Source organism: Agelaius phoeniceus, chromosome 1 (assembly GCF_051311805.1).
Source record: "Agelaius phoeniceus isolate bAgePho1 chromosome 1, bAgePho1.hap1, whole genome shotgun sequence".
Taxonomy (NCBI): domain Eukaryota; kingdom Metazoa; phylum Chordata; class Aves; order Passeriformes; family Icteridae; genus Agelaius; species Agelaius phoeniceus.
This window is the reverse complement of record NC_135265.1, coordinates 82,575,743-82,588,825: the sequence shown is the minus strand read 5'-3', so window position 1 is coordinate 82,588,825 and position 13,083 is coordinate 82,575,743. Positions and strand designations below refer to the sequence as shown.

General features: G+C 36.8%; 1 protein-coding gene across 1 annotated transcript in view; it reads right to left on the bottom strand.

The window, feature by feature from the left end:
* Window positions 1–13,083, bottom strand: part of SEMA5A (semaphorin 5A) — a 314,579-nt gene that overhangs the window by 133,949 nt on the left and 167,547 nt on the right. The window contains exons 7-9 of the mRNA XM_054636324.2: window positions 11,269–11,331; window positions 5,318–5,416; window positions 3,976–4,189 (exon numbers count right to left, since the gene is read on the bottom strand). Coding sequence (XP_054492299.1) covers window positions 3,976–4,189; window positions 5,318–5,416; window positions 11,269–11,331 — 376 coding nt within the window. The remainder of the gene's footprint in view (window positions 1–3,975; window positions 4,190–5,317; window positions 5,417–11,268; window positions 11,332–13,083) is intronic.

Below are 13,083 nucleotides of genomic sequence, written 5' to 3'. Positions count from 1 at the left end.
AAGCAGACTGGTAAGGCAGACTATTCTTCTCATGAAATACTACAAGGGAAATTTTAAAACATTCCAGCAACACGTTGCCCTTTACTGACCTGAGCAGCTGGCTGAAGCTCAGGGTCTTGCTGACTGCTTTGGTCAGGAGAAGAAATCAGTGGGAGAGATGTTTGCTTTAGACATAACCCTCAGTGTGTGCTCTATCACCTCAAATTGTTTCTCTGAAGCACAGAAAAACTTGAACATGGATTCAGAGAGAGAGGGTAGGCAGCAGAACAGGACACCTTACAGAATAAATTACTGGTAAACAGTCTTTCCACTTTCTTCATCTGTTTGTGCATATATACATATCCATGGGAGTAACTTCAGGCATTCCATTTTCCTTTACATGGGAAAAGAGATGGCCAAAATATGACACCATGGGAAGGAGAGTTTGTTTCTCTATTTCACATTTGCAGGCTCACTATCCTGCAGCCAGCAGGGCTGTTGGATGGGGAGAGAGCTGGTTTGCAGCTCTCTTTAACTCCTCTAGGTGATCGTGTTCACTTTGAGAACAGTGACTGACAGGGTTGGCAAGAGGATCACACAGGGGCTGTCTCTCCCTGCACTGTCACTTGATAAATTCCATGTGGCAGCCCAACCCCTGCTGAACTAAGGTGAGTGCTACTACAGTGGCCTGGTGCTTCAGTGGCATCTCACCACAGAGACAAGCTGAATTTCTGCATGGTTACAACTGTGGTCAAAAAACTGCTCATTGCCTTTGGGCCAGCTGCATTTGATGTTCTCTACAGGAGCACCAGGAAGACAGAAATAGCAATGATAAACAGAACATCAATTTATTTTCCTAGAAGTAGAGGGAAGTTCTGAAATAATAATAATAATAAAAAAAAAAAAAGGAACAGTTGATCTTATTCAGGGATATTCAGGAGCTGAATAATTACTACTGTAAATCTTAAAAGAGACTAAGAGTTCAATAAGTACCACCAGATGCTTCTTTCCTCCATCAATGAAGACAACATGACCATGCACACTCTAAAATTTTCCAAAACAGGAAAAACTTTGGGGAAGTGTGCAGATATCTGTAACATTTGGTAAACAGTCATTTCTGCCAATAAAAATTTTCAAACCAGACAAAATTCAGGGAGTTAAATCCCGAAGCATGTCTAGCAGGTGAACAAACAGTATGTTCACAGAGCCTCAAAGATGGCTCCACAATAACTAGCTCCAGTCAGAACCAGGGTTTCTGTGTTGGCAGTGTTGCTGTGCTGTCCATCTAACTTTTTGGATTTGTGCCTGTTCAAAATCTTTGTGCTTCACATTAATTTACCTTTTCCCTTTCAGTTATGTTCTCTCAGCATACTTCTGTAGCTTAATTTAACGCATATGCTGAATAATTAATACTTCTAACTGAACTAACCAAATCTTTGTCCCCCCCCAGATAAATGAGTCTTGAATGCATCAAGAAAATGGTAATTCAGAAATGAAAGTTACCTGATTTCTCAAAAATCTTTTAATATTAAGCAACTGATCATAATGATGCTCAGTGAATAGCTGCTAACTTACGTACTTGGCTGATGTGGATTGCTCCCAGACCTATCAAGCCCCCATCAGAAGGCAGGATCTGACAATAAATACGTGACTCTGGCTGAACCAGAACAAATGGGAAACTCAGTCAACAATGTAAATGTATCTTATTTGGTGAAATCTGTGATTCCAGAGGCTGAAATCACATCATGGTAATATGGGATCTCACCCAAGCCACCTGACACATCAGCTCCATTTTCCTCTCCAACACTGTATATCAGTGTTCCTGTGATTACAGACCTTCTGACAAGATTAGGAACAAGTTTTCTCCTGTGATTAAGAGCTTTGCAAGTCAAGATCCTTCACCAAAAGGTACAGTGAACAACAAGAGCAGACTGCCTCAGCATATAGGCATGTCCTTTTTGCCTGACTGATGGGATTGAAGATCTCCGAATTTGCTGTGCTAGCCACTAAAATCAACAATGTCTTTACTGCATAGCAATAAAGCACAGAACAAGATAATCAGCTGTGTTTCAGAGTACAACCATCACTCCCAGAGATGATTTGATTTGGTCCAACATGATTCACAGAGCAGAAAATCTTAGTGAGAAAAAACAGGGTGCTTCTGAGGAAAACTTAGAATTGGAAACACTGACAGATCCATGCACATGAGCACCTCAAATGAGGCTGAATTACAGTAACTGTGAGCTACTGATGCATAACAGATATTGACTAGGGAGCTTCCATTCCTGTTGATGCCTTACTTTTCTTGCAGGATTATCGATCTGTGTTACTTTCTCAGTGAAAGCAGCAAAATCTTCCCTTCAATCCAAGCACTGAAAAACTAATGCAGCTTCTTGGCATTGAATCATAAAAGCATGCAAATTGACATAAAAGCAGATGAATCCCTCACTCCTAGCTACCCAAGAAAATAATAACCCCTTCCTTTAATACAGTTGACTGGCTGCTTTCAGGCTTTCATTGGACTTACTTTATCTGGCTCCAATTACAAAACTCATCTTGTTCTTCCTCCTCAAAGATAAAAGCTACAGTTTCCTGGTAACTTAATTATAAACAGTTTTGAGTCAGAAGAATGAACTCTAACGGAGAATGTATAAGTACATCTGAAGCCTTTAATAGACAAAATGTGAATACAGTGAATATGATTAATTAGAGAAACCTAGAGGGAATTTTAGCATGCCTTTGGCATAAAAATACCCTGTTAAGCTGCAAATTCTGTGTGAAGACTTTTTCCCCTTTGACAAAAGCACGCAGGTTTGGCACAGCAATTAGTTTCAATACCAAGCTGAGTGGACAAAGGGTACCTGACCAGGGATATACATACAATGACTTCATTTTTCCCCTCACTTCTTTGCACTGCTATAATTGTTATGTTGCACACAATTTAGGACTTTTTTTGTTGTTGATAATTAACATTCTAAAATGATCCAGCCTTTAGAAAAGGTCACAAATTTCTGCAAGCTACCTCTGATGGGTTCACTGTTCAAATAAAATATACCAGATGTATAACCACCACAATTCAGCATTCACATTATATGAGAACGGATATTTTCAAAATAAAATCTGTTACTTGCAGCTGACCAAATGTTCTGAAGCAAGAATGATTTATATTTGTATTTCATTTCCAACATGAGACTAATCCCATCATAACATGAAATGTACTGTAGGAATAGTGACTGTTGTGTCACGTAACATGCATTATGATTTTTATTTTTTTTCTTCTGGAACGGCATGGGCAAACTATAATATACATAATCTTACACTTTATGTTTAATAATATTTTTCATTTCAGAAGAATCTGCTTCTTTGTTTTTGTAATAAACAAAATGGCAACTCAGTCTGTCACATCTTGGGAATCCCTGCCTGTTTGCAGCTTCTCCCAGCTGGAAACCCTCATCATGTGAATAACATCCATGAAACAAAATTGACTGCTAAACACAATTTTATGATATGTTTTGTAATCTATTCCCTATCCTTTAGCTATAATAAGTGTCAAAAATGTCAGTCTGCCACCTAAGCAGCTTGAAAGCTGAACTTTTTCTGCTTGTCAAGGTTGGGACCTGCAGGGAAAGACAGGAGAATTCCGTCCATTCCAAACTGTTTATTTTCTGCCTTAGGTTTTTAAGGGACTCAGAAAAGAATGCTCAATGCAAGCTGCTGCTCAAAGCTGACTCAGCTTTGCCATGTAAGAGCACTGTATGTGCATCTCATCCCTGTGCCTACAAAAATGACGTGCATTTAAAGGCACATCTATAAGCTTCAGCTATATGAACTAAATTACACAGTACTTATACCAGTAAAATAATATATTAAAAAAGCAAAATAAAGTTAAATAAGTAATACTCCAAAAACATTGAGATTCTCAGAATGGGATTTCAATACCAAGAGTATGATGAACATGAGTTAAAAAGATGAGTCTCACAGTCCATCAGCACTCACCATTCAGCCACTTGGAGTTGTACTGGGCAGTTCGGAGAGGAGGAAGGGCCCCCAGACTTCGATAAATAGCAGGATCCCTTCCTGGAAAGTCCATGGCTGTAGCAGCATATAATTCCCCACTGGAAGTGAGAAGAGCAGTGGAATTGTGCTGGGGACTGTAGGGACAACGAGCCATGCCACTGATTTGGTCATGTATCTCTGTCAAGTTGCTTAACTGTAAAACAATTAGAAAAAGGGATTAAAATTACCTGAAAATTATCATTTCAGCCAAGCTGCATCAATCTGAGCAAAATCCTATGACAAACACCTGTTATCTACTTTATTTTTGTGTGTAACCAACCTCTACATCAATCTGAAATTGTCGCTTTAGAAAGTCTTACTGTAGTGTTGCCAGATCTCACTTTTGCCATTTCGATATGTAAAGCATACATGTCAGTCATTATCCACCATGCCTAAATGTTTTCCATTAGAAGGGGCTCAAAAATTAGTTACCTCTGCAAAGACTGTTAATATGAAAAATAAAACCAAACCTGATAGCCAGAATCAATACAGCATCCATGATAGAGGACAACATTATTTGTTTTGTTGATGTGTTTTAGGAAAAAAAATCTCACATGAAAAATGAGAGTAAGAAAAGGAGCTTTCCAACTCAGCAGAACAAACTCTGATTTAGTAGCCCAAACACTTTCAGCCATAAACTACAGCATGATGTTAATATGCTATTTGAAAATAAAGGTGTGCAATGGGTTTAAATATAATAAATCTGCCAATGAGCTTTTTAGTAATACAGCCATTCTTTGTATTTAAGTGATTCTCCCCTCCTGAAACAAATAGGCAGCCTAGTCCAAACAGTGACATTTTTATACTTATTATGACTATTACTGATGCTACAATTAGGCTTATTTTGAACATAAAATGACAGATCTCAGTCAAGATTTCTCATTCTCACCAGAATAAGATTAGTCAGAAATCACTAATACAAGTACTCTCATTTCTCCAGAACTACACATACACAGTATGCAGCTACCCAACCACATTTGATAACTAAACCTATTGACGCCAATCAAACCTGACAGAGGCAGAAGTCTTATAAACACATAAGGCTCATAAAAATTGACATGTAGGAGGAACTACTCTTCCTCCCACAGCAGAAGAAAAGAGTGCAAAAAGAGACTGGTTAGCTCTTCTATTTGGCTTGCCACCAGCTAAATCAGCCTTTTACACCTCAGCTCACCCATCAATACCCAAACAGCCACCTCTCAGCCACAACATGCTCTGCCTTTTAATCTGCTGGCTCAGAGCATGGATTCCAGCTTGTGAGGTAAAATATTTTAACTCTTACTGTGCGATTGGTGCAGATTGGAGTGAATGCATTGGTTCCACAGGTAAAGAGATGATTGCCTCCAACAAGAAGCACTCGAATATAGTTCTGACATTCCTCCTGCCACACAAAAAAGAAAGAATATATTCAGGGACACTGCAGAGTACAGAGAAGACTAATAACACTTTGTTTTCCGTGGTTATTTATCCACAAAAAAAAAAAAAAAATTAGGTAAACAAGGATTAAGCATACCTGAGTTAGCAATTACAATTTGCACAGATTTCTTATTCACATACATGCATCCATCAACCTTTCTGAAAAGTTCTTAATAGGATAAAAATAAACCTCTCTAGTACAGAAGATTTCCTCTCAGGATATATTTCAAAGACTTAGCTAAATTTTGAACTGATAGTTCAGATAGATGATCTGATAAATGCTGACTTAAATAATACAGTACTGTCTCAGGAGATCAGATGTTGACTTCAAAGACAGATTAGGCCAAGAAAGGAAGTTGTGAAGAAAACAGGGAAAGAACAGGTTGTCAGTAACAAAACTATAGTAAGACTAGTAAAAATAAAATTCTTGAGATGTTCTCATGTGGATTTGTTACCACTAATTTCATAATTTACCCCACTTTATTAGAAGCGTCTCATTTCCTGTAAGTTCAAAGTTTCTCAAAAAATTTCATTACCACAATACAAAGATGCTCACCCTGGGGAATAATTTGACATGTTTTTTTACCCCATTAGGATGGATGAAGGTTTTGTGATGTTCATATCTCTCATTTCAGGAGCTAGAAATCAACAGCAATGTCTACTGTTAATTCAAACAGAAAGCTTTGTCCTGCAGTACTAAAAATTTCCCAGAACTGTATGAGAAAAAATTTAAACACTTCTCTTAAAAAAAACCAATGTCTGTATCCAATAAAATGATCAACAATATGTTTGGAGAAAATAAAATTTCCTGGAAACTTACATTTGAATGCTCTCTAGAATTCACCACAAGATAGTCTCATAAAAAGTCTGAAAAAAACCTTATGAAAATACAGCTATGCAATTCTAGCTGATATTAAGTGAAATCATGTAAGTAAATCCATACAAGAGTAATAGCATAGAAGTCCCATTATCTGGCCTACAGTTTTATTAAATGGATTGCTTGTTTATCTCGAAAATAGACTCTCATCCTGGAAGACAACAAATATAATCCTAAATAAATTGAACAGGCACAAAGTACACTGCAAAAGAAGATGGGAAAAATACTTTAAAGGGCTCTGAGAAAACTTTTACAATTTATCTTCTATACCTTTCCTCATAAAAGTCAAGTTAAAAATAAATTCAAAAAAATCCTGTAAAATCTCAGGAAAGAAACTACCTCTTGGAAAAAATACCTCCCAAACCCACATTTGCATTAGTTTCTTGTGAAAAAGTAGTTTTTAAATGCTTCTCTTTGAGTCTTTAAGGGCAAGGGACAAACAGCTTAGAAGTAAGATTTGATTCCTATTGGGTAAAAAAAATACGATGTTTTTATATTGAACTATATAAACTGGCATCTTAATATTCTTTAAACCACAATGAAGCTAATACACAACCATATAACTGAGTTGGGCAATGCAACAAGCCATTAAAAAAGTAGTTATTTCACAGATTGGCAGTGTTGGTAGTTTTGGCAGTTTCCTTATCAGACTGCTTTAACTCCATCACTTAAAAAAACCCCCAAAAATTAGAAGGTAACTTTTTGGGGGATTTTTTTTGGTCTTTTCATTGGAAAGCTGCTCAAGGAGGTTCCCAGAACGTAAAACAGTAATTTATTCATTGGTCTATTTCCATTCTGCCCTTTGCAAAAAGGCATGGAATGTACATGTAGGAAAAATAAGTGGGTTCTGACATTACAACCCATCCAACCTCTCCTCTTCATGTTCCAGATCTCCCTGAAATAGTGTCATTTTCAAATTACTTGCACACTGATCACCCACTCATTTTGTTCTAAAATAATGCAAATTTCTTAAACTCTGACATTCTTGGGAATCACAAGATTCTTTCTTTAACGTTCCTAAGTCCTGTGCCAACTAGACAACAATCCATAGTGCAACCACGCAAATAAGATATCTCATATGGAATTCTTGTTGGCATCACAGCACAAAAAATGGAAAATGGAATTATATCTTTTTTTTTAATTGGCTACTTTACTAATTTGAAAAAAATATCCACATTATTGCAAAAGAAAATTTTAAAAAATTGATTGTGAATAAAACTATCACCACCCAAAAACATACTGAAAAAGGATTTCACTATTAAGTCATTTGAATTGTTCAGAGATACCTTTCTAGCTCTGAAGTCCAGTTTGGCTGTACTGGTTCACTTCTGACACATGCAAAAATGAGATGCATGTTGTAGAAGTGGCAAATGACTTCAAACCAAAGGATATTTTAGCTCGGGGGTGGTGTTAGGTTTGGTAGCCATCTTTTATGTAGTCTTATTCTCCAGTTCATCTCAAACTCTATGCCATATACTTTCCTATTTGCCTATAAAAATATATCTGAAATAAAGAAATACATTTAGAAAGTACTTTCCACTTTTGTATCGGCATATCTGAAAAAAAAATATGACTATTAGAAATAATTCAGCAGCCAAGCAAGCTGCTTGTAGTTACTTAAGACTACCTTGACAATCCAAGGTCAATCTGACTGCAAGATAATTATCCTCTTACAGCAATATTTTTGTATAGGTTAACATTTTATACATACCTGCATTTAATTTTTAAATACATTTATTGAAGGTTCAGATACTTACACACCCAGCCATTAGAATCTTAAATAAGCAAGAGATGGGACTTAAATTCAATTAGCATTATTATTTTCAACCTCTCATTGGTTTGGCATTCTCAACAAGTCCATTTATATTTTTTCTTTCTAACATTCCCTACCACAAGTGTCAGTATGAATAGGCAAATTTATTCTCTTAATCTTGTCTGGTGTTTTAGATTCCTACATGCTAATGCATGCTGGCCACAAGGACATAATTTTGCATGTTTCACTCTTGGAGCCACTAGCTATTTTAGGCAAAAGCACAAATTGGTAGATAAATGTCTGAAGTCTGAGTAACAAACATCAGCCTTCAAAAGTCAAGTGCACATTACACTGTCAAATGTGACAGATGTCCCTGTATATTTTCCCCTTCAGCTCTTTTCCCTCCTTGGCTTCTAAAGCATAAACCTCAGAACAACTGATAACAGCCACAGGCAAAAATTCCGTGCAGCTTCTTTCTCAAGAACAAAAAAAAGGAGTGTGTTTCACTGACCATTATCTCAAAACTACTTGAGTTGCTTCAGGGTTCAAAGCCACCTTCTGGTTTCAGGGCACTCACTCCATCAGTTAAAGTGACTTTCAAGACACGAGTTCAGGTTTTGCCACCTGAACTTATTGCCCTCGAGCTGCTCTGTGGTCAGGAGAGCTTCTACAGAAACCAGGATCTGAATGAGTAACCTACCCACAGCCGTCCCTGCAATCCTCATCTCTCCTTTGCCACAGTCTAGGCTGGCCTGAACATTTTGACTCCAGTCTTTCCTGTGTCTTCCTACAGTTACATGTGTCTGCCCTGAAATCTGAATTCACCTGAGAAATGCTACAGAAATGCAACCCCCAGCAACTCTGCAATTTGGGCTGCATTTATTTATACAACAGGCAAGCAATCAAGCTTTCCTGATAACAGTAACTGGAATTGTGTTTGCAGAGATTTCCTATGAAGAGGGACAATGCAGGACTGGAATGAATTCCTCCTGATCTAAAAATTCCCAGTTTTTCCAAGGGAAGGCTCTCTATGCATCTCCTTCTACAGAGAGTATAGTGACCTTGCTTTAGTCTTGGAAATAAGGCAATAAAAGACAAACATAATTTGGCTATCTATTCTCTGGTCATAAATTTATCTTTCCTTTTAACCTTGACCACATCAGTGAAATCAGAAGAGGCATGAAAAGTTCAAAAAGACAGTTGAAGTTCCAGCAGGGTAGGTTTTCTCAGACAGTATCTGCATTCTCCAGCAACTCCCACATGAACCTTTCAGGCCACAAAGTTTGCATACCAAAAAAAAAATCCCGAAAAAAACAAAAAACAAACAAACAAACAAAAACCCAAAAACCCCCCCCCCCAAAAAAACCAACCAAAAAAAACCAACCCAAGTGATTACAATAAGAAGTATTTACTCCCAGGATTTCTTTTGAATGTAATGAAGCATAAAGACTAAACCCCTCTTCTAGACTGTGAATGAGGAACATGGCTATGGGTACAAATGAAATCCTTAGACAAGTAATAACAATACAAAAAAAACAATCGCAGAGGTCATTATTTGAATTGTATATATACCATTTTACAGCGACAGCTTAACTTCCAATCATCATCTCTTCAAAAAAGTATGATGAGCATAAATGAAACTCTGCAGGAATGAAAAACTACACTAAGGGCCATTTTTAGATGTGTATCACCAGTGCTGCCCATTTCTCCTAACAAAATTATTTAGTAGCAACAGAATAGAATAGAATGTTGAAACACTGTTGAATAGAATGTGTGGTAACAGAGTTGTCAACGTATTATTCCAAAGTATACTGCTATAGCCTCGAATTTATAATGACTTCCATCCATCAAGTTAGATAACAGTCACTGCACTATGACTTTCAGACAAGTTGAATGCTATTCTCACAGCTTTAACTTGGAAAATCACAGTGAAACAAAGCCATGTTTGTTGTTTACACATAGCATTCCTACCAGAATAGTTTCTACTGTATATGCCTCTTGATCAATGCATTGTGACATTCTCCATTGACACTTGACCATATTCCCTTACTTCCAGGTGTTGTCATGTGAAAGCTAAGGATAAAGGCCTATTACATATTGAAGCATAAATTTTCTAGGGAAAAATAACAACCTAGAAAATTAAACATTTCTTTAAAATATGAGGTTCCAAATGTCCTTTCTTTTCTATACCTCATAGTGTAACATGGCCCTACTTCAGAAGTGAGGCCATTCCTCCTCAGAAGTTTATCTCAGAAGTACAATCATACACTGCAATTTTATTTCCTAGCACTTACCAAAAAAGGAGCTGGAAATTCACTGTTTAATGGGAGAAATGTAAAAGTCAGTGATTAGCTAACTATGCAGAAGAGATTCCTCCTTTACTAGATGATAGAGCTATTGGAATATGTTTTTGAAGCTTGGGATTTTTTGAGTTTTTGCACAACAATATTGTATGCAACACATTCTACTGAGTAAAAGTGTGCTCTTTTGCACTTATCACTCTTGATGTGTTCTCCCTTTATGTTCTAGTTGAAGTAACTTCAATCATTAAACAGTATAAAAATTAAAAACATAGATTGCATGCAATTCTAATTGCTTTTATAATTAATTTGATAGCCAGCTTCAGGTTGGCACAGCCAAAGGTTCCACCTTGGCATTACATTTTCCTGTACTGAATAATAGGAATTGCAGTTGGCCAGATAAAGAATTGGTTTTAAGTACAAAAATACATCAAGTTCAATTTCTAAGAAGTTAGTGCACTTAATATTATTTTCTTCATAGTACCAGTAGATAGGAAGTAAAAAAGTTAATAAAATTTCATCTTAAACACAGGGTTATAAACTGAGAATTTTACAAAGTAATTACACAGTTATTCAGGATTTACAGCACAGAAAATGAAGTGAGAATAGACTTCACTACATATGTCATGCATATGCTTAACCTTGGTGTCAAAACAGTAAATTGTTGGAAGCTAAAGTTCATGGCCATTTCAGACAGGAATCATGTGACTCTATCCTTCATAGTATTCTTTATTTCTTTGCTTATGCATCAGTGGTAGACTCTTCTCCTATGTCTCTCTTCAGAAAAGGAGACAGCAAAAATGCATAAGGTAGGGATTTATACACTGAATTACATCTGCTATTAACATAATATTTTTATTAAAGCAGAACAGCCGTCCCGTGCTTACCTTTGATTTGCCTTTACTGTAACAGGCTCTTTTAGTAGCTTCATCACATTGCCACTCCACTGCCTGCAAGCAAAAGGAATTTGTTAGAAAAGCAGGTAATCCAGAAATGTAAGCCTCTGAGCTGTGTTATGTGCTTCAGAGATACTGATGATTAGCTATGGATGATCCTATCCATAAATGCCTCTTTAGAGTTTTCTCCCTAGAAATGTAGCTTTGTTGTTGAAGTTTTTCATTATTTTAATCCAAAAGAAAGCTGGCCAACATTATGATTCACTGTACCAATCACTACTGCAGAAACAACCACAGTTACACCAATACTATTTAGCCTTTTTTTGTTGTTATTGTGAGTTTTATGAGGTAAAGTAGATAGAGGAGCACACAGAAAGGCTGAACCTCTTTCTCCAACAGAGTTGGCCTGCATCACCACAGCATCTGAGGTCAGCTCTGCTGAGAAACCTTGCTTAATGGGAAAGTGTGCCCTACTGCACTTTTTGAGATATTTATCTCAAGCATCAAATGGAGAATTTAGTCTCTAAAAGTATGACTGCAGCACTAACCAGAAGCACTAAAACATCCATTCAGAGAAAGAAGCCATGGGCAGAGACATACTAGACAACAGTGAAACAGTGCACTGCAGAGCAGAAGCAATTTATCCTCATTTTTCGAGCTGTCTCACTGCTTCAAGAGATTTATGCCAGGACTGTAAAGCCTAGTCTGCATTACTACAGTTTTACTGTATGAGTTAATTCCAGTTATTTCCATATCTAACATTCAGCAGCTATGACTTACAAACTTTGCTGTTCAGTGGAGCAGGTTGCATGCTTGGTGTTAATGTGCCAATACATGTACATATTTGAATGCCTTTATATGCCTGTGTAGTCAAAGTGCATTTTAAATCAGGCTGCATTCTTTCACCTCAATGGTGCACATCCATATGTTCCTTAGATAAAAATGCCACAAAGCACATTTTATCAAGAAGAATTGAGATTTCTGAAGCAACCACTGCTGCCTAATTACTGCAACTACGGCCTTTTCATTTTTATTTACAAGGAAATAATGAAAGACCATTTATCCAGATTTAATATAGAAAATATTTTTTACCTGTCTTTTAATGGAGACTGTATTAATAGCAAGCAGACTTTCTATTTAATAACAGGGCAAAAGCCTGTTTAAATTAAGGGGGAAAATGCCTTCAGAGTATTTGTGTTTCAACAAGCCCAAGAGTGAGTGTTTTTCACTTCAAGAAAAAAAAAAAACCTACTTTTGAAAACTAATGTAATTACTTCTCTTCCTCCATCGTAAACCTTCCTATTTACAGCATTTGCTTTTGCAATGCTAAATGAGTATGGTGTACAGGGGAATATATTGAAAACTTCTGGAAGAATCCTCTTGTGAATGACCCTAGAATTTATAACAAACCGTATCTAGCAGCGTGAAAGAAATCTCATACTGAGTTAGATAAAAAAGCAGAAATGACCCAACTCTTTTGACTCAGTAATGCAAAAAGCAATTCACATCTGTAACAGAGATCATAGGATGACCAACTGAATTCCTAATCAATCCATTAGGACACACTGAACCTCCATGTTATAAGGCACAAGTGCTGAATATGTTATCTCTGAACAACACAGAAAATTTCAAATGCCTGGAGAAACAGAAGAATTAGTTACCAGGAGGAGGTCAGAGTAGAAAGAGAGTGAAATATGGGTACTTAAAAGGAAGGTTCGAAGGAAAGTTCTTGCCAAAACTGAACTGAGAAAAACATGTCAGGCACGAACAGAAGGAATAAAGATTGCATTAAATACAAAATGTTTA